At 47.0% G+C, this 21364-nt stretch overlaps 6 protein-coding genes across 6 annotated transcripts; 5 read left to right on the top strand and 1 right to left on the bottom strand.

The window, feature by feature from the left end:
• Positions 1 to 2367: 2367 nt before the first annotated feature.
• On the bottom strand, positions 2368 to 3406 carry Pmar_PMAR025670 (hypothetical protein). The gene is made up of 5 exons (XM_002783815.1): positions 3318 to 3406; positions 3225 to 3277; positions 3071 to 3179; positions 2776 to 2926; positions 2368 to 2714 (listed from the first exon to the last, which is right to left on the bottom strand). Exons 1-5 carry the CDS (start codon positions 3366 to 3368, stop codon positions 2647 to 2649), a joined length of 432 nt encoding a protein of 143 aa, XP_002783861.1. The 5' UTR covers positions 3369 to 3406; the 3' UTR covers positions 2368 to 2646.
• Pmar_PMAR025671 (hypothetical protein) lies at positions 2960 to 4671 on the top strand (the record flags this gene model as incomplete). The annotated part of the gene is made up of 2 exons (XM_002783816.1): positions 2960 to 3438; positions 3495 to 4671. The coding sequence occupies 2 exons, from the start codon at positions 2960 to 2962 to the stop codon at positions 4669 to 4671; spliced, it is 1656 nt and encodes a 551-aa protein (XP_002783862.1).
• Positions 4672 to 7457: 2786 nt separating this feature from the next.
• Pmar_PMAR025669 (hypothetical protein) lies at positions 7458 to 7615 on the top strand (the record flags this gene model as incomplete). The annotated part of the gene is made up of 1 exon (XM_002783814.1): positions 7458 to 7615. A coding segment is annotated over one exon (158 nt), but the record flags the coding sequence as incomplete, so codon positions are not given.
• Positions 7616 to 12280: 4665 nt separating this feature from the next.
• On the top strand, positions 12281 to 13127 carry Pmar_PMAR025668 (hypothetical protein; the record flags this gene model as incomplete). Its single annotated transcript, XM_002783813.1, has 3 exons — positions 12281 to 12353; positions 12421 to 12515; positions 12975 to 13127. The coding sequence occupies 3 exons, from the start codon at positions 12281 to 12283 to the stop codon at positions 13125 to 13127; spliced, it is 321 nt and encodes a 106-aa protein (XP_002783859.1).
• Positions 13128 to 13628: 501 nt separating this feature from the next.
• On the top strand, positions 13629 to 14739 carry Pmar_PMAR025667 (Cyclic nucleotide-gated olfactory channel, putative; the record flags this gene model as incomplete). Its single annotated transcript, XM_002783812.1, has 5 exons — positions 13629 to 13694; positions 13850 to 13986; positions 14035 to 14163; positions 14212 to 14322; positions 14598 to 14739. 5 exons carry the CDS (start codon positions 13629 to 13631, stop codon positions 14737 to 14739), a joined length of 585 nt encoding a protein of 194 aa, XP_002783858.1.
• Positions 14740 to 16012: 1273 nt separating this feature from the next.
• Positions 16013 to 21359, top strand: Pmar_PMAR025666 (ankyrin repeat domain containing protein; the record flags this gene model as incomplete). The annotated part of the gene is made up of 11 exons (XM_002783811.1): positions 16013 to 16121; positions 16168 to 16280; positions 16590 to 16775; positions 17252 to 17467; positions 17948 to 18055; positions 18104 to 18250; positions 18293 to 18514; positions 18935 to 19069; positions 19246 to 19379; positions 19428 to 20621; positions 21353 to 21359. 11 exons carry the CDS (start codon positions 16013 to 16015, stop codon positions 21357 to 21359), a joined length of 2571 nt encoding a protein of 856 aa, XP_002783857.1.
• Between the last annotated feature and the right edge of the window lie 5 nt (positions 21360 to 21364).

Below are 21364 nucleotides of genomic sequence, written 5' to 3'. Positions count from 1 at the left end.
GTTACCCAAAGATCCTTCGGGCTTCCACGTAGCATCCCACTGATGCCGATAAGAGCCACTGGTACGAACTACTAGACGCGCGCGCTATTTTCGTGCAAGTTGCATGAAATCACACTGTGGTGGCTGAAACTGCCGTCACTGACGACCCGTGAACTGCGGATGCTATCCTCAACATGGAGTAATCGGTGTCCTTCATGGTTATTCTCAAGTGTGATGAATGACATCGTGTTCATTTCTAATCGTGCAGAGTAAGACTTACTCAGTAAGTTCGAAAGGAAAATTCCATTTTTTACAATTTATTTTACAAGGTTTAAGTGTATCCAGGTAACTGCTGCGCCTCCTAAATTGCAGGCTTTAATCCAGTCAACCCAGAGGCTTGGACACACGAATCGGGTTGTAGTGATCACTTTCTCGTAATTATCGTTGGAGAGGCTCGTTATTATCCGTACAGAAACTAGCGGGTCTCAGTGACTCAATGACCTGTCTGCATGACACAGTCATGATGACAGGCGCGTGGTTAATTCAGGTCTCGTGGGTGGAGTTTCAGAGAAGTCCACATAAATCTGCTACATGCGTGGACACAGATTTTCGAGATCCTCACACCAAAAGCAGACTTTGGTGTAAACTCTTTGATATTAACATCATTTTATGGGACTCGGACCATCTAATTCAGGTACTACACTTCAGTTAGTTCACCTCAGAATTCCTGGTTCTATTGAGGACTCGTAGTTGCCTGTTTGCCGATAGGGCTGATCTATTGCTGATAGGGCTGAGTTTGCCTCGAAGCTAGAGTATGCCTTCAACAGTCTTATGTTTCGCGTGGTAATGGTATATCAATAATCGCCACCAAAGATCATCACCATGCACTGTGTATGATCCACATGAGGAATACGCTTCATTTTTTCATTAAACCTGACTCCATCTTATATTCATGTTTTGTTTCCAAGTTAATGTGAAACTAATCATCCTCGAAAGTCATCATCGGCACTACTGAATTGATAGTATTGATTCAACACTCATCAGCATTACCAGTCGTAATAGGCACGACTAGTCATCGTCAAATGTCACCATCAAATGTCATCATCAATAAGCATCATCAATAGTCAACATCAATAGTCACCATCAAATGTCATCATCAATAATCAACATCAATAGTCAATATCAATAGTCAACATCAATAGTCACCATCAAATGTCATCATCAATAATCAACATCAATAGTCAATATCAATAGTCAACATCAATAGTCACCATCAAATGTCATCATCAATAATCAACATCAATAGTCAATATCAATAGTCAACATCAATAGTCAACATCAATAGTCAACATCAATAGTTAACATCAATAGTCAACATCAATAATCATCATCAATAGTCATGATGTCATCATGATGATGATTAGGTCATCATCGATGGACATCATCGGTGGACATCAGATGTCTACTAGACATCAGCAAATTGCTTTTGACCATTGATGATGACCATCATGCTAGGTGCTGCTTCATCAGTGGGCCACTGATTCAATCAGGATGTAAGGAATTGCTGATGGAATTGGAGAGAGAAGGATGCGGCTATGAAGTAAGATGTGCGTACAGCCTGTACGGCACAGGAGGACAACGAGGAGGGTATGGTAGTTTGTGTATATGTCTGCTCGGAGCACGATGGTTTTGGCGGCGGAAAGTAGCTCGAAGGTGACTGAAGACCTTGCCTAGCCTGGGCAGCCTAGATGCGCACTGGAGCGCAAGGGATCCTGAGTTAGTCAGAGTGCTCTTCAGAGTATCAACAGTAGGTTTCTGACGACCCTCATGGCCTATGACTACTGCTGGTCCTGTTCGGCCTCGTAGACCAGCCTCCATGGGGAGGGCACCCTCCTCCTCATGTCGATGGGATCGAACGACACGAGGTTAGGCGACCGTTGGGTAAAACTCTCACATCTTGATCAAGAAATATTCCAACTCGAGGACCTCAAGTGCTCTACGGTTTGTAAAATCGTTGATGTTGAGAGCGATTCCGAATTTGTCTCACGATCTCAGGCCGATCTGCCCACTATCACCCCGGATCGGGGGCATCGGGGTCCCCGATGCGCATTCAAGTTGACGGAAGCAACTAGTCCCTGCCGCGGCGTACAGACGTTGAGAAATGCCGAGTATGAAGTGTTATTCGCGGTCTCTCTTACACGAGCTTTGCGATGCGTTAGTGAATGGGTAGGGCTGCACCAATTGCATCAATTGCACTGCAATTGATTATAATGTATAATCACATCTATCAGAGAACTCAACCTGGATCGTCACTGGTGGTTACTGGTAATCTACCAAACTGTACACAACAGCAAATAGTTAGCAACGAGAAATGACCTTTTTTCGTGAACTATGGAGATAAGAAACCACCGAAAATAACACCCAACGAAAGCAGTCGACAGAGCCAGCAACCAGGCTGGTTGAACTAGCATGACCAACAGAACCGATCGGATCTAGTGAACCAGCAATATGACGTCGTCAATGACGACCAATCATCCCCAACAGAATATAATCGTCGATCATGATCAAAAGAATCACATGAGCCACCAACACGACCAACATAATAGACAAAATCTTGTGCCATATAATTTGATGTTCTGCAGTAATCTTTATAATGACTTATCCACTTCAGGCTTCTCTTGACAGCCAGCAACAACGAGTGCTGGAGTTCATCTTAGGGCGTGCTCGTGCAGGTCCTGAAGGGGGTCAGTACTACTACATAACTGGTTATCCTGGCTGCGGAAAAACTTTTCTTACGAAGGCCATCATAGCCGAGCTCAGGCAGAGCCACACAGTCGTGCCACTCGCATGGAGCGGGCTCGTAGCAGACAAGCTCGGGGGTCAGACCATAATGAGTTACTTCGGCCTCGGATTTAGCAATACCGGTATTCCCGGCGATAATTCGTACCTGCGAAGCTCAACAGAAATATTGAGGCGCATTATGGAGTACCACAAGAGGCATGGAAACTCGGATATGAGAGCTGAGAAAATCGCAATCGTGATTGATGAGGTTGAGGCCATCTATGCGAGTATACTCGACGGCGTAGCTTACGCTGTCGGACAGATGAGGCCTCCAGCCCAGTGTGGCGGAGAGAACTCTCTTTTTGGGGACGCCGTTGTCGTGCTGGTGGGGGATCCGTGCCAAGCTGCTGGAGTTGAACCTATGGACAACCCAGTCCTATTCCCTACAGATGAGTTCCCCCTACTTCGGTTCTGGGAGGGAGAGTCGTGGGCCAGGACGAAACCGGTCATAATGTACCTGACAGGGCTGCACAGATGCGTGCACGAGGGTTACCTACAGCTCCTCCGCGAGATCCGTAGAGCTCCCTCAATCCGTCCCGGACTGCCATCGTTTTCGGAGCAGTCGCTCCAAATTCTTCAGGCTATCAGGGACCGAGATGGCGGCCGAATCGCGCCCAGGTAAGCAAAGAACTTTCCTCAGATGATATGGCATATCAAATATGCTCTCATCGCAGGTTCTCCCACACGGTGATATGCCTGACTAATGCGGAAGTTGACCGGCACAACAAGCAGATATTGCAGAGCATACCTGGAGTGAAGTATGAGATCGAATGCATACAGAACTACGACTCACTGAGCTCCTCATTCGACTTCGCTGCCGTTGCTAAACTGGGGTATAAGGAGAAGATCGTCTTGAAGAAAGGATGCCGCGTGATGGCGACGGCTAATAGTTATCATCGGCATCCTGCTTCCCGATTCTCGAACGGTGCGATGGGTACTGTTCTCAGCATATACAACGACGAGCTCGGCCAGCCCACAGTTGTTGTCGACTTTGATGACGACAGAGAAGCCGTTCATATCAAGCGACAATCCCTCGTTGTTCGGGGGCCTACAGGCAAGATGGTATTCGAACGTCGTCAGATCCCACTCACGCCATGTTATGCCATGACAGCCCACAGAGTTCTAGGGGCCACCCTCGAAGGAGTCTGGGCAATCTTGTCATCGATAACAACGGGGTGGACCTGTGCGTCAGATGATGCCATCGCCAACTTCTGGCAAGCTCCTTGGTTGCAAGGGCTTACTTATACCGTGATGAGCCGTGTCTCCTCTCCAGAAGCTATAAGGATGCTGCCGATCCGGAACACCGTCGACATCCATAAGGTCCTCCCAATTTTCTCTATGGACAGAACAGCTCTGACGTTCGATGCCAAATGTGCCGAAGAAAGCTGGTTAACGAACTCTCCCCTCCCAAGGCTACTTGTGGGATCAAGAGGACCTGAGGAAAACGATCAGGCGGATACCAAACAGCAGAGCTCACCGACAGGGAGCACGAATGCCTTAGAATCCCTAGAGCACAAGTTGAGCTACATTGAGGAGAAGATCAAGGCGTTCGAAATTAGGATGTTAGTCTCGCAGCATTACGCTACGAGGCAGAACTCCACGGTGGGAGACCCTGTCAACCCAGTACTCTACTGTATGAGAAGGCCATCGCTGAGCGGCAGGCTTGAAAACATGTCGTTAGAAGCACAACTGCGCTTCTTCGAGCTGCTCCATGAGAGATTGAATCTAACCTTCCCTAGGCCGAGCCAGGAGGCAGTGGAGAAACTCATAGAGAACATCTCGAATGAAATCACAGAAGGTAGCCCAGTGCCTATGGATGATTCAGAGACCTTGGAATACCGCAATTCTTAGGTCCCACGGTGCAACCCACAAGCCACCCCCAAACACAAAGTCCTCAACCTAGAGACAACGAACATGCGGCAGAGCTCGAATCCCCGATCGATGTCACCAACGTCGAACCAGAATGCCAGAGAGAGGAGACGTCATCACAAACGAGCACGGGTACTGCATCCAAAGCTAATTTGTCATGATTTCTCATTCAGATTCCGATTCGAACGTATCTGAGTACAACGACAGCTCCTCCGACGACGAAAGCCTGATCGAAATACCCATACAGCCGGATGATCCTATCGCAGCCGAGTCCCGGTTCCTCGATGAACCGTTTATCGCCTTCGACGGGAATCTGCATAGTGTGGTCAAGGACTACCTCCTGGAGCACTGCCACTTGCGTCTTATGCACGCGAGTCTCGACGGTCTGAAAGCAAGGAAGACATGCTACATAGAATGCCGAAGGACGGTTGGCAGTCGAAATGAGGGGAGGTCACCTTCTAAAACTAACAAGCCAGACTGGCGCTCTTGGGAAGAGTTCTCATGCCCAATGCGAGAAGTGAAGGTCCAAGAAGTTGATAATCGTACATTCTTCTACCCTCTGCGAGACGTTCAGGCTACATCTGCCGAATGGCGCGAGCATGGACACTATCCTGGAACAACTGTGTGTCGGAGTAGCACTATCCCACCTGATGTCATCGACGATTGGGTAGTATGGTTATCTCAAGATCCCTGCCTGGCAAAGCAGGATTTGGAAACGAGGACCCTCAGAAAGAGCCTCGACGCGGAGTATTCCTCCAGCACGATCGAGTTCTTGACGAACAAAGGACTGAAGAATTATGAAGCTGTTCGTCAAGCGATAAGATCGATAAGAGGATCTAAAGCATCGGGGTTAAGTGTGGAGGCATTCACCCGAAAGCTAGAAACTCTATCTTACTCGGCTGATCGGCTCACCAGTGAGGTGCGGCAGACTCTAAAGAGTTTGGATGCTGTCATTCGTGGGAACCATACAGCCAGCGACTTGAATCGTGCTCTCGCATCTGATAGATGCATAGTGCTAGGAAGCATCCTGTTCGAACCGGGTCCCACCCGTGGCAATCGTCGAGGAGTGAGTAAATACTCTGCTGTCCTGAGCAGTCCCAGAATGTTGAGCAACCTGAGAAGTTGCAACACAATTGGGATTGACGCCACTTTCAACTTGACTTACGCTGATTTGGCTATCGCAGTGGTATGTACCCTCCCTCGTACTTCAACGGCTCATCCTGTGGCCTTAGTGGTGATGAATAGAGAATCTTCGTCATGTGTGGAGCATGCCCTCAAAGAGCTATCCGAAGCAGCGAAGGCTATTGGTCTGGACGACTGCAACCCCACGGAAGCCGTCCTCGATGGCAGCGGCGCTCTACATGCTGCTCTGATAAAACACTATGGCAATGACGGTGTCAGATGTATCAGCTGCTACTTCCATGTTCTCCAAAGAGCAAAGACGGCCAAAAGTAAGTCCCGCTTGAGCAAGCGTCTCTGGCGCGAGATCAAGAAGGATCTAGACCTTATGGGAGAGGCTTGCAGCCGAACCGAGTGGCTAAAACTAAGAGATCTTTTCTTGACCAAATGGAAGGAAGGTATCTCACAGGAATCTAAGAAAGAAGATGAAATGTCATTGTTGGTCTATTTCAGAACGGCCTACTCAACTCAGCGATGCTGACCAGAGATCTGTGGCGAGCTTCCTCATAAGCTTCGGCGGATACCTCGAACCCTCACAATGGAGGAGCAATTGGAGAGTATATAGCGCCGAAACCCACTCTCCCAGGACTAACAACGCTGTGGAGCGTCTGAATAAGGAATTGAAAAAAATACTCCTCCCATCTCGCCAGCGTCTCACACTAGCGGACTTGGCTGCTCTATTGGAGGACTCTGCTAAATGGGCGATGGTGTCGCAGTATGGAAGAGAAGAAGTCAGAGGGCAAGCTACCGAAAAAGTGGTTCGAGCTGCTTTAGACCATCACCTGAGAAAATCGTATTGTCAACTGCCAGTCGATTGGGCTACTTGCTACCCTGGAGACGGAGTCCATGATCGGTGGCTGTTTTTAACCAATGCCAGAAATGCTGATGAGCTACTGCAAGCCGGTGAACGGTCGTTGTACGATGTTATCTCGAGTGATGACGAACCTGAGGCGAGAAGGAGATGCGATTGTAACTTCACTAGTCTCCGCGAAGCGATGGAGTTGATAAAGACTTACTGTATTGTCACAGTTTCTACCAAGTCAACCACTAACGGTGCTCTGGAGCGTGATATATGGTGCAGTTGCCGACAGTGGGCACTCGAGCTCATTTGCCCCCACGCTCTGTGTCTGAGGTATGTCTTGGGCGAGACACTATCTCCAGACACCCTGAGGCTGTGGGAAAGAGCCAACTGCTACTTTGACCGTCCCAAATTACGACGACGACGTGATGGCCAACTGGATGAACAGAGACTTCCAGCAAATGTACGATACGGTATCGACAACAACAGGAATAGCCGAGCAGCAGCATCAAATGAGGGTTCGCTTGCGGAATCAAGATCCACCGTCATCAATCGAGAAGGGTAAGCGTGAGATAGCCCGGACCCAAGACATTCTTGTATCAACTCAGTACGACTGTCGTACCTGAACAGACACTACGTGCTTCTCCCATAGAGGAAGAGACTACCAAAGCAATTCCAGTCCACATACTTGTACAAGCAGATGATATAATTGAAGGTAGCAGTCCTCCGTCGATCGGCGCGGAGACAATCAGACTCGGATAATCGTGCACTACGATGTTTGTTCCTTCAGGCAATGACGACACGTACGTTGAGAACAGAGCTGACCTCAACGACCAGGAGAATGGCGCAGTTTCTGGAGATCGCGATACATTGGAACCTGAAGCATCGACAGACTACGACTCAAATGATCATCATGACTTACACCAGACTTCAAGCTCGACAAACGAGGTAGTAACAGACTTCAACGGGCACAAAGAGATTCGCTACTTCAGGTGGATAGATCATCGCTGAGGAAGAATACGGAACTGATTTCCAGTACCCTAAGAAGACCGAAGCGTCGCAGACGACTCGACTACAACATGCTAGCACGAGACGGGACCCGAAGATATTTAGATTAACCCGAAGATGGTAAGGTCAGCGAACAACCCATAGGATTCGATGTCGAAGGCTATCTACCATAGTTGAATCAACCCAGTCTCTAAAGACCCACGACTCGAAGATGACATCTCTCCCAAATAGTAGAGGATTGTAAGTGCATGCTCAGACTAACTTAGTAGGGCGACAATGTTGAGTTCATATGTAATACTGACGAAGCCGGGACGATACGGGAGGATCGTTCGGAATGATGAACAGCTGCGAGTCAGCGCAAAAATTCACTCCCACTGTGAATCTCACAGTGATGAGTTATGCACAATCTGTGCACGCGTGCAGCACGCAATCCGACACGCGCGCACATTGCACAATTGTGTCGTTATTTGAGGCCTACAAGCTATGAGCTATCTTAGCTGTATTTCACAACTTGGAGTTGCTAGTTGTTACAACTAAGTTGTAAGTAGCAGCTTTGAGTTATAATGAGTCGTTGCAACGTAGCATGATATGTTCAGCATATACCTGGAATAGAAGTGTGATGCTCTTGAATATTCAATGTACACTAGGACGTTCTGCTGTGGGCAACTATGGTCCTACTTTTGAAGTAGCAATCTCAGTGACCGACGGAAGCGGACTTCGGTTTTCTTTGATTGAAGTCTTCAAATGGAAGAGAATATAGGTCAATCCAAGAGGTTAGACAGTGTCTTTCTTCGCGAACCTCCGAGGGCTAGCGTTGATCTTTGTTCGCGCTGAGTGATTGCTGTGAGTGATTTCGATGCTGCGATTTAGCAAGGTTTCCCGTATGCAAGATTGAATGCTAGGATATGCTTCTCATTGAACAGGCTCACACTACGAAAATCCGCCTTACTTAGTAGATTGTTTGGCTAATTGTACCGGACCACACTGATCAGTGACTGATCATCAGTCTTAGTCCTATAGAATCGATTTGATGCGCTCGTTTCTCCAGACGTTGAACCAATATACTAGCACTGAATAGGGCCACAGTAACTCGTACGGAGCTCCATACTAGCGACATAATACTGTAGTACGCAAAGAATCGATAATAATCGATGCTCAACGAAAATCAGTATGCCCATTGTGTACGAATGTTCTCAAGCTGAATAGCCGAGCACTGTTCTCAATAAAAACTTCGGAAGCATGATCCCAGTGGGTGGTCATACGCTAGAGGCGGAGCTCGTCATGATCGCCCATTAAACACAATTTTACTATTATCAGTCTCGAGGCGAGGCACAGTATCGGACGAATTCCGAACTCGTGCAACAGAAAACCAGAAAACTGCCCGTCACGGGCAGCCCGTGCGACCATCACTAGGCGGTCCCTACAGTAGGGACCCTACTGAAAATGGTCAATCCTAAAAATGTTGAAGGGCGAGTGAATCCGTACCTGGGACTTTTTGACCCTTTAAAACTGGTGGAAGCCTGAAAATAGTGAACAAGAACCTCACTCGCCTCGATATGGTGAATATCAGCCATTCTTATACCACTCGCTCACGAAACAATATAACTTTGAATCATCACTCTCTCTCTGCCCGCGGATCTTTCGAGTGGTGACTCACCACTGGTGAGTTCGTTCTGAGCAAGATGTGCTAACATGATATCAGTGATACCTGATTCCGAGAGTATAATAACCCAGTTCTAACCTTCTTACGGTCAGTTCTGACTATCGTAACGTCTAGATTTCGCTTTTGAGTCATCCTGTGCCATGGTTGCGGACAGGAAGTACTGAATGGCGTAACGCCATTGGCTTCCTTTCTTCAGCCTTCACAACGCAAGGGAGCTGCACTATCATGAGGGATAAGGAGAATTCCGCGATGTCTTTTAGAGCCCTCTACATCAAGTTGAATCTGTTGCATCTAATTTCTGGCACTTATCGATTCTTCCAACGTCGACACTTGGCGAAAGTCGATGGTATCGATTTTATCATCCTTCTATGTCGTGACCACAGAGCCTCCATTGAAGATTAGAGACAGCAACACGCCATCTATCAACTTTCATTCATGATCATCACTGGTAGTCCACAAGTTGTGCAATCACCACACACCTGAGAGTTTACCACCAATATCACTTCGGTCATTTGGAGTTTCAGCCAAAACTCTCCCTCGCAGTGATCATCACTTATCTCATAATGGATACTACTTCTGTTTTGATTTTATACCAGTATTAATAAAGTACATGTGTCTCGTAATATTGTGGGCCTTGTTGTAGTATCACGAGTATTAACAGCAATGCATGAGGCAACAGGAACCAATGAAACGCTTATACTGAATTCCTGGATGGTATTGTATTTGGATTCCTGGACCCGGGAGGACTGCTAAGGAGACGAATGAGCTAAATTAGCCGAGCTAACTGGCCCAAGTTGGTCAATACCTCAACCGCGTCCCAAAATTTACAGCTCCCAAGTAGGACTGACATATACATATTCAGCCAGCAAAAACCCTCTCGATTGCAAATTGACCAGTGCCAGGGCTAGAACCTTTGACACACGATCTGAGGATAGGGGCATCAAGGCTCGCGGGAAACTCTTTCCGGTTCACCATTCCCAGGATCACTGTTTTCATGGACAACCCCATTTGGCGTTGTCGGACGAGAGAAGATGGACCACATCGCGCGAGTTCCCACTATCAAGCTACCTGGGAGTTCGGGTTCCAAGGACTGATACCGACAATTCGGATTTACAACCCCACAGAGATGGCCTTTCTCGACGGGTCGTCAGTTACGGCAGTTTCAGCCACCACAGTGTGATTTCATGCAACTTGCACGAAAATAGCGCGCGCGTCTAGTAGTTCGTACCAGTGGCTCTTATCGGCATCAGTGGGATGCTACGTGGAAGCCCGAAGGATCTTTGGGTAACGGCGGGCCGGAGGCCCGCCTACTCCAAGGTTTTAAGCACACCTTCCGCGGGTGCGGACACTCGACCCGGATTGTGCGGACACTCGGCCCCGGTAGCACTTTCCACGCTAGGACTAGAATTGAACTCCATATGAGGACGTCGGCACGAGAGAGGCGACCGCATCTAGTGGTCACCCCTCTCCCGTTTCCCCCTCTCCGAGTGAGGTGGTGCAGGAAGGGTTAATTCAGAATCGATTCTTGCATCGTATTATACGTGTAATAAGCAATTCTGGAAACAATTCTGAGTTTCGAAATCGGTTTATTGAACGACCCCGAAATCACAGGGATTTTTCCCTTCCCCTCACCTTAGTCGACCCCCAGCTCATGGTAGTAGGTAAAAGCAGCTCCGCACATTCCTCTATTGGAGGAAGTGTTTCTCTCGGCGGAGACATCCTACAACAGCAGATGATGACCAGGGTGATAGAAAGAGTCGTCTCTAGAACCATAAAAGAGGTAGAAAATGTCATACAACGAAGTTGATAATATACTCCTCTTAGGTTTACGCCGACGTACTAGATGCTATAGCAGTAGATAGCGTAACTCTCGTTGAGAACCGTATCGGCGCTATGCTGGAGTCCTCATTAACACCTATAGCGTTGCAACTGCGAGAGATACGTAACCACTTCGGCATTCACTCGTCATACGAACCTGCAACAAGAGCTCACAATCATTTTCACGGACGGGAAAACTCGGATGTAGAGGCTGGACATCACAAAAGTCGCAAGTCGATCTTCTCGCGAGCTCATGCTGCGCACCATAGACGTGCTAGTGCGGGGTCTGCAGATAAGACACTTCCTGATGGGAGAAAGTCTTATCCGAAAGTGGAATTTCGGAGGAGAGCTTCGTCGATAGACGCCATTAAATGTAGCATCTCGCCCTGTAAGGATCCTGCGGTGGATCGAACGAGTTCGGAACCTCGCTCTAAGTCGACATCAGCAGCAGCGCGCTGGAGGAAAGCTCGGGAGAATGTACTTCGAGGAGTAAATAAAATGCCGTCATCGTCGGATGGAAACGTCGGGGCAGGCGTGCAGATTCCTCCACCACCATTAGAGGCTCCACCTGAACAGAGAACGGAGCAGTTGATGTTCAGGCCGGGCAGACGACCACGAATAGAGGCCGAGCATAGGGTGTTACCGAGAGAAGTAAACGCAGTTGAGGGAGGAGTGGTAGAAGGAGAAGCTGAGGAAGATGCGATACGGAGCGAGAAATCATTGAAACGATCGGATAGCAGAATAACACCAAGCTTGGCCTTAGGAGAAGCATTGGGGTCGACCGAGACCACTGATAAACGGAAAAGTATTTCGAATCACATGACGAGGAGAGGACCTGAAGCAAGGGGGACTTGCCGGTTGGTCGGTGGCACTCGAGGATCTTTAATACAACTTGCGAAGGAGGTGAGGCAATGGCCAGTTGTTGGACCTATTTTGTATCTTGTAAGCTCAACCTAAAGATATTCTCTCAGGAGCATGGAGTTGACAAGGAGCATAAACACGATGGTGTTATACTTCCCATCAATGGTAGTGAAATATGGCAACAACAAAATCGATAATTTACTTTTATAGATTCTCTCGAGGCGAATCGAGACGGAGCAACAACTACTACGATCGTGTCAGAAATGGCAAATATGAAGAAGTTGGCCGCCAAGTACAGGGAGGAGTTGGAAAATGAAGATCCAACATTGGCGTTATGTGAGTAGTGCGCACAGGGAAGAATATCTTTGGATGCGCATGCGTGCAGTATCTGCTCTTGTGGTAGATGGCCTCAGCGGAGAGCTGAGCGATGGAAGTCTTGTTGGGTCGAGGATTAGTGTCAATGGACAGTCCCGTTCCAAGAGGCTAAGACAAGAGGAGGTGAGGCAATGGAGTGCCACCCAAGTGATATGAAAAACATATTTCACGACTACTGCATATTACCGCGAATAATATCGCGTTTTTCACCGAGTTTTACACCACTTTCCGTAAAACGGGTGAAACTTCACAGTTGTAGGATTTCTGCTGTGTTGGAGTAGGAATATATGTTCGCTTTCCTCAACTGAGCTCAGGAGCTTCCAAAGCTAATCATAGGAGCTTATATACGCATTAGCATTCAGTAACAAACGAGGATTCACCATAGTTTCCTCGGAATTTTCATCACGTCACCGACACCCGTAGTAAACCACCTTCTATGAGGTTGTTGCTCATCTAATCTCAGCGTTGAGTAGCATGCATAGGGTCGACTATGCGTATAAGAGAAAATTATCGTTAGTTTCTGCACACACTCCTGCCCGATGAAATTAAACATTTACTGCTCATAGTTTTCATTGTTTTCAGCTGGAAAGGATGGTATCGTTGGTCCCCGATGACACCAATGATGACGGACAGAAGCAGCGCACCTTCGTGAACTACCTCATGGAGGACCCCTTCGAGGCCATTAGCACTGGCGCTAGGTATCTTGTTGCTGACCCCTATTCACAGACTAGGTGAGCTCATCCTCGTTGGAGTTTCACCACCCGTTTTACGTGAAGTGAAGAAAATGCACTTTGCGAAAATATCCCCCAAAGTGTTATACGTGTTATTCGCTGCTCACTAGTGTTTTTTTCATACCATCGTCTCGTCAGGTTGTCCTGGGACTTAGTCCTTTCCATATGCATTATGTATCATGCAACGCTGATTCCATTTTCGCTCGCCTTCTACCTCACCGATGAAGATCGAAAGCAATCCCAGCTGATGCATTTTCTGCCGCTCCAAGATATCATTTTCGCTGTCAACATACTCGTGACGTGCTTCACTGGAATCTATAGAGATGGTGCACTGGTTCGGGACCCGCGAGTTCTCATCTGCCAATACCTCAAGACTTGGTTTATCATTGACCTCGTCGGAGCGTTTCCATATTTCTTTTTCCCCAGCGAGTCACTCGTGTGCAACTGTCTGAGACTGCTCAGACTTGTTCTTGTCGGCCGAACGGCGTACTTGCGACATCACGTTATGACTCACATTGAGTATCGTATGGAAAGTGAAGTGCTGGTGCTCCTCGTGGGGGTCTCCAAGTTGGTGATGCTGTTGGTGCTGGTGGCTCATTGGGGTGCCTGTATATGGTGGGCAGTCGGAGCGGACGGCTATTTAGCTGAGGGGGGCCCCGGGGGGTGGATAACGGTATACATCACCCCACCCCGGTTCGAATCTTGGTGAGCGCATTTTTCTCTCAGGAATTCGGCTCTGTCGATGACGACTGGTGGTACATGACGCGAATACAGCAGTATGCGGCTTGTCTGTATTTTATGATATCAACCATCACGACGGTCGGCTACGGTGACATCCACGCGTCGAATCACCACGAAAGAGTGTAGCCTCTCTCTCGGTGACGACCTTTGAAAACACTTTTTTCTCTCAGATTTTGCATAATATGCGAAATAGTAGCCGGCAATTTGTTTGCATTGTTTTCTGGTCTACTATGTTCGTTAATTTTGACATATGATGAAGTTGGTGCCGACTTCAGAGCTCGGTTGAAGACCGCGATGAAGTAGTGATGATACGTCGTATCATCACTGTGAGTGTAATTGGTGTTTAGGTACATGCACAGCAACAACGTCGATCACAGAGTGCAAGTTCAAGTGAGGCGGTTCCTCGAGAGGCTCTTTCAGAACCAGGCTAACGAGCAGGCCAAGTCTGACTTACTCACGTAGGCAACAATTCTGCTTGGAAGTTGAGCGATTTACGGTATTAATATTATTTTTTGCCCGCAGTAAGGATAGTTAATCGAAGTTTCACATATAAAAAAGTAGTGAATAACGTATTCCGCGACTACCGCATATCACCGCGAATATCGCGTTTTTCACGTAAAACGGGTGGTGAAAGTCCATTCAACTGTGTTCGAGTAGTAGTAGTTTCAAGGCATCCACTGGACACCCATAGACGCACTTGAACATGTGGTATGTCGTCGCTTTACCCTCTCAGGATGCTACGAACATCTGATGGGCTTCGTAATAGAGTATTGGTAGGAGTGATGGGGAGGATGCTGAAACACTACAAGTGGTTTGACGTGAAGATTACAGATATTCAGCTCGGCCGAGTTGCCTCTGTCGTTTTAACCAAGTGAGAAGTTTATGCTCATTCCGAAATGTGTTTGTCGTGAAGACGACGATGACGACGACCGTGTTAAGGTATAGGATCACCGTATTTATTTCTGGCGTTAATGTTAACTTCAAACTCATCGAGAAAGAGCATCTGATACCATTTGAAATTCAACGTATTACTAAATTCCTCAGTGTTGCGGGAAAAATTCTGGTAGCGTTTCTCGATCTGGTGGAAATTCTAAAATGGGAAGTAGTTTTCTGGCGCACTCGCGATTAAGAGTTTGTATGCGTCCACAAGCAGAGCTGCAATGTATATGTAATCGCTTTCCTCAGCTGAGCTCATGAGTTTCCTCACTTATCATCGGAGTCTATGAAAAAGTCGGGTTAGATGTCCACAGAAACCAGCAAGAATTTCCCGAAATTTCCTCCCAAAATTTTCATATTGTCACCAACACATGTGCGATTTTTACCACACCGTCCGCGGAAGAGTTTTCGTTGTGCGGGCGGACCTTCTCATCGTCCCTGTTTTGGTAGACTATGTATTAAAATTCACTTGTCCGCAGAGTACCCGAAAGTTCGGAATTCGAACATATCATTTGAAAAGCTCTCGGCGAACTATTTTTTTGTCGAGTTTTGGAAGTGACAGACTATAGCCAATTCCATTTGGGCAACCGTGTGTGAATGAAATGTATCTACCTTTGTTACTCGACAATGGAGTTTCACCCTAGTGATGTGAAAAACATATTTCACGACTACTGCATATCACCGCGAATATCCCGTTTTTCACAGAGTTTTACGTAAAACGCGTTGTAAAACTTCATCGTGCGAGCTCATATGTTTCCTATAGTTCCTCTTCGTATCACCCCAACAGGTATTTCGCTCCGGGAGATCTGCTATTCTATGCTGGGGATAGAGCTGATTGTATGCTATTCGTAGTAAGGGGGCTCATCAAGTGCAAGAGGGATAGGACATGTAGGTTAACCAGAAAAGAATATTATATTATCTGTTACGGTTTCAGGTGAAGTTCCCGCGGCATTAAGGCGTAGTCGTCAACCGGGAAATGCTTATCCTTCTTTTTTGGCACTCAACGATCGGCCCGGAAACTCCATCGCGAGTGATGGTAGAGCCTCTATATATGGTCTTAGTAAAACGCTGATGGCGCTGGAGCCCGGCGATTATGTGGGTGAAAAAGCCCTGTTTGTGGACGATTATACCTGGCCGCAAATCGCCGTATGCGCGACTTTTTGCGAAGTGTATCAGCTGGATAGGAAGTCTTTTATCGAGTGCGTTGATGCTATGCCCGATCTGCACGGACCGTATCTGGACAAATGCCTCTGCGTTGCAATGGAAGATATTGGTGGCGAAAATGCTCCCGAGAAAAGCAAACGAATTAGGGAATTACTAAGTAAACTTTGGAAATTATTTGTTTCTATTCACATTTTCCCTGTCAGTTGACGGAGCGTCGCCGAATTCGGTTGATGAGAATAACCGTCATGTGATATGCGAACCGTCACTGCGCGGAAATGTTGAAGTTCTTCTATTGCTAGTTGGCTTTGGGACTAATGTGAGGGGAAGGAGATATTGGAGTTTCACAACCCGTTTTACGGAAAGTGGCGTAAAACTCGGTGAAAAACGCGATATTCGCACTATGCAGAAGTCGTGAAATTATGTTTTTCACTGGTGTTTTTTATATCACTAGGGTGGTGAAACTCCATTGAAGAATCATGGGTGTTTGAATTTTACGTTATCATTGGAGTTTCACCACCCGTTTTACGGAAAGTGGCGTAAAACTCGATATTCGCGGTGACATGCAGTAGTCGTGAAATATGTTCTCTCACTAGGTAAAAATAACAGAGTTTATTATATTTTATAGGTGAACTTTTTCCTAAAACCAGAGGGGGATAGCACGGCAATCGGCCCGAGCAATGCGGCCGATGCTGTGGCAGCACTAGGACGGCAGATCTGGAATCGAGGCGGGCAGGTCCGGTTTGGTGAGGACCTGGGCTCCAACTCGTCGGTGGGTGAGATTGACAGAGAGGAATCGGCAGTATATGGCAGTGTAGGTTGCGGTATGTCGTCTCTCGATAGTCGCATTTCGTTGGTATTTGTATATTTTGTGATTTTTTTGCATTGAAATGGCCATTCTCGCAGTGAGGAAGTGTTGTTATATACTCGTTGAATAGTTGTAAATTTTGATATACCTGTTTTCGCGAGATTCTCGCAAAAACTGTGCATACTACCTTTATAGTGTATAGATGTATACTACTACATGAGAAATAATAGTGCATAGGAGAATATAATATAACATAATAAAATGGCACAATAACTACATTGCAGAAGACTTATATCCAGTGTGGGAATATATGCACATGGTCAACTACACGTGTTGCTAGGAATATGGGAACTTTGAGGAAGTTTTGTATACTTATACCCAAAATCGTGTGATTTTTCATAAAATGGTGAGGAAACCTACGAGCTCAGTTGAGGAAACCAAACATATATTCCTTCCGTGTTTTATGTTTTTGGTCATTTTAGCGCATGTCAACTGAGCGGCAAGCTCCTCTACAAATGTGCGTCCAATCGGGGAACACAGCTGCGGTCGCTATTCTGGCAAGACATACGAATCTGTTGATAATGGAGGAAGAGGAGGAGGACAACAACCCTCTGGCCGCAATAAGGTTGCTCACGAAAGGACCTCTGCTGGATCCGTTGGCGCCTATTCTGAAGGCTTCCCTGCTGATTCGATACGAGGTGGGCTGCGTGGTCGAGTAATTCAATGGAGTTTCACCACCCTAGTGATATGAAAAACACTAGTGAAAAATATATTTCACGACTACTGCATAGTTTGAATATCGCGTTCTCACCGTGTGTTACGCCTCTTCACGTAAAACGGGTGAAACTCCAATGGTGAATGTCGGTGATAAATTTAGAGATGTCTATAATAGAATTAAATTTAACAATTATAGTGATTGTATTAGAAACTAGAAAACTAGGACACCAAAAATGAGGAGAATTTGTCAACTTTTTATGAAAACAGCAGTTGGGTGTACAGTTTACTCTGATAGAGATCTATTCGGCTTTGAGAGATAACGCCCCCTCCTAGGGATTGATAATAATGGAGGAAAATGTTGCTAATGTGATGCTGACATTTACATGGGAAACTGATTGAACAGGAGAAAATTCAAAATGAGCTCATCGCAGGAATATTGGATGATACTCTACCATCGGCAGGTGTTGGCCGCCGCGGTGATGCAGGGGTGTCAGTCTGTGGCATTGCGAATAATAACAGAAGGGAAGAGGAAACAGGAGAGCACCGGCGTCGAGTTTGACGTCATGCGAGTGAGTTCTGGTTGAAATTTCTTACCGAAAATTCACCGCGCGTTATAGATTTTCTACGGATATGAGGCTGCGGGCGTGCCCATTATCCCCATGTTTCGAATGCCGCTGCTGCCAGCTGAGCTGGCAGAAAAATACGGCAGTGATATCGAGGGACGAAATCTGATTCATTTGGCGGTTGAAAACGGTCAAGTAGAGGTGAGCGTTCGTGGGTTGATAGGAATCTATGATTTTTATTAGATGTTGGAGGCTCTGATAAACACTAATTTGTTCCCGTTGCCATATGCATTGGAGGCTCCTACTGAGCCTAATCCAGCACCACAGATCGAGATGCCTATGCTGGCGGTCGGGGCGGGGCATACGCCGCTTCATTTGGCGGCATTGAAGGGGAACATCGATGTTGTTACTAGCCTTGTGGACGCGGGAGTAAATGTGAATATCACTAATCGACTTGGGCAAACGGTGAGAATTGTGGTGAAGATGATGTGATCGTAGATATCGGCGTTGGAGTAGGAATATATGTAATCGCTTTCCTCAGCTGAGCTCGGGAGTTTCCTCACTAATTGTAGGAGTTTATATGCGAATTTAGGTAGAAGTGCTCTGAGATTGAGTTCGTTTCTAAAATTTTTCTCAAAATTTTCATGTAGTCACAGACACATATGCATGTTTCCCCACAGGGAAAAACTACTAAAATTAATGGAGTTTTACGTGAAGTGGTGTAATACTCTATGAAAAACGCGATATTCGCGGTGATATGCAGTAGACGTGAAATATATTCATCACTAGTGTTTTTCACCATATCACTAGGGGGAAACTCCACTACTCAAAATGATATGATTTCGATAATTAGATTTGGATAGATGAAATTGTCAGTTATTGCAGATACTCGATGTGGCGCTTAAATACGACCAGGAAGACGTCGTTAATTTCATACGAGCTCTCGATCTCTACGACGCTGCCAAGCAGGGCGACATAGGAGTCTTTGACCATCTTGATCCGCGCAGGAGAGAGCACATGGTAGGCGTATGGTATTGGATGGCGTTTTCGGGAGTTCTTTATGATGATTTCAACTGTTCCTATGGATGAAAGCGCGTCGAACTATGGTTAGTGTCGATCAAGATGTGTGTTGCTGCCATAATGATATTTCGAATGATACTGATTTGCCGTAGCAGCGGCATCGTGAAAATGTTTAGACCAGAAAATTCACTCAGAAAAGTGTCAATTCGCATCATCCCAAAACGGGCAGTACTCCGCTGTATATAGCGGCAAGCTCGGGGCATGTAGACGTGGTGAAGAAGCTGATCGAAGTGAAGGCAGACGTTGACAGGTGGGGGAAAAATCACAGAAATTGAAAAATAAACTCATTAAATTTCAGACCGATGCCCTCGACATTTACAGCGCTACATGGCGCCATCTCTGGTGGGCATGTTGATGTTGTTCGTGTGCTGTTGGGGGTTGGAGGAGCTAACCCCACGACTCGCGTCGGGTCTGTCGATGTTGACAAGGGACGATATGGAATATCACCGCTCGAAACGGCTTTGAAAAAAGGCAAAAGTGAAATAATTGACTTGTTGTACACGCGCATAGGACCCCGTGGGGTTTCCATAGACGATCTTAGAGCGGCCGCACAGAAGAGAAACTTTGCGTTTTTCGATAAAGTTGTGAAGAGGAATCCGTTCCTCTTGAATGACGCCACGAACGCTCTCGGCGAGAGGCTCGCGCATGTCGCGGTGAAATGTCTTGACGCGAAAGGCTTGGAAGAGCTGAAAATGAGGGGTGTTGACTTCGCCAAGTCGCGTACTCTGGATGACCACGGAACTCTCTATTACGCGTGCAAGGCAAACCGAGTAGAGACTGTCAGATGGCTCCTAGGGCCCAACAGCGGCTGCGAAGGAGAAATTCTAGCGAGTGACTTGTCGCAATGCTTATTGCTCTCATGCGGGCTGGCGAAATCGAAGAACATAGTGAGCCTGCTGTTGCGGTTAGTGAAGGTTGACGAAAATGAACAAGGAAAATATTATGCCACTTGTCTGCAGAGTGCGTGGGATATCGGCAACCGCGACGTTTTTATGATGCTGATCGATGCAACAGTGGAAAAAATAGATTTCCAGTATGTTCAGCCTTGGAGTTCGTTTTTGCTCTATTACGTGACTGAAGTTGGCGACCCGAACGGCTTGAAGAGAGTGTTCGAGTTTTTGATACCGGATTTTGACGCCTTGGGGTCTGTCGGATGCGACGCCCGACGAGACTTGGCGGACTCGCTTTTGAGCGCTCTCGAACTGTCAGTGTGTCGAGCGGCTTTGCGAGAAATGATGGGGACGTTGGATGGCGACTCCGAAGATGGAAACTCATCCAACGAAAAGGAAAAGGTGGAAGAGTTGATTGACATCATTTCTGATCTCGAAAGAAAACTTATGAGGATTTCTGAGGAGCAAAAGTCTAATGGCATTGACCGAGCTTTGACAGGCATCCTGCCCAGGAACAAGACATTAGCTTCCTCGGCTAGGTCGATCGCCGCGGCCTCCCACAGCCGAGCGACACGAGCAAAAATTTCCCCTCAGGGTTCACCGTGACGTTGAGAGTTGCTAATTTTCTCAATATTTTATAGCATGATTACAGTGTTGTTCAGCTGCTGTGATGAAAACTGTGTTGTGTTGCTTATTTGGGCGGCATGGGAAAACGGTTGCTCCTCGAGTCACCATTTGTGGTTCGCAAAGTCGTCCTCTCGCCTGCCTCCGAGAAAGTTCTATCCACGGCAGAGACTAAAATGAGCTCAGATTGGAAGGACGACCCCAACGAGGAATGGATGTCGATACTGAAGGACTGCTTATTAGCAGTGAGATCATCGGTTCCGTGTAGCGCAACTAGGGTGAAACATTTTTAAGGAATTTCCAGGGCCCCGCTTGGCCTTCCTCCCAAGTTGATTGACCGCTACCATTGAGTTTATCGCGTTGGGGCCCCATGGCATTAGATTTTCAGGGCCGAGCTCGACAAACTGGGCCGAAAATATTTTTTTACGGAAGGCTTATGAAATAACAGCATTGAACGCGATTGTATAATTCCGTCTGCAACGACGATACACCCGACTGAGTTGCGGAATTCGCTTTGCGTAGCACCCGGGCGGAAACGACAAAGCAACCAACAGCAAATGAAAACCCCTGAGAATACAAATATTAACATTGGAAGTACATTCATACGGACGCATGCAGCCACTGAGCCACATGGAGTCCTCGACTCAGTGAAGAGGGAGATCCTGGGCATCTGACTGTCGGATGCCACTGTTACTGCCGTCACTGTCAGATTCTGACAGTG

This window comes from Perkinsus marinus, assembly GCF_000006405.1.
Source record: "Perkinsus marinus ATCC 50983 genomic scaffold scf_1104296935984, whole genome shotgun sequence".
NCBI lineage: Eukaryota > Perkinsozoa > Perkinsida > Perkinsidae > Perkinsus > Perkinsus marinus.
The sequence above is the reverse complement of the archived record's forward strand: the minus strand, read 5'-3'. Positions and strand labels throughout refer to the sequence as shown.

Bases quoted from the DNA above. Each gene is read 5' to 3' on its own strand.
- Pmar_PMAR025670 (XM_002783815.1), bottom strand. From the start codon at position 3,368: ATGGCAGTCCGGGACGGATTGAGGGAGCTCTACGGATCTCGCGGAGGA. The intron at 3,180-3,224 runs GTAGGGGGAACT...GGTTGTCCATAG, and splicing joins CTCTCCCTCCCAGAACCGAA to GTTCAACTCCAGCAGCTTGG. The intron at 2,927-3,070 runs GTAAGCTACGCC...TGAGCTTCGCAG, and splicing joins GGCCTCATCTGTCCGACAGC to GTACGAATTATCGCCGGGAA.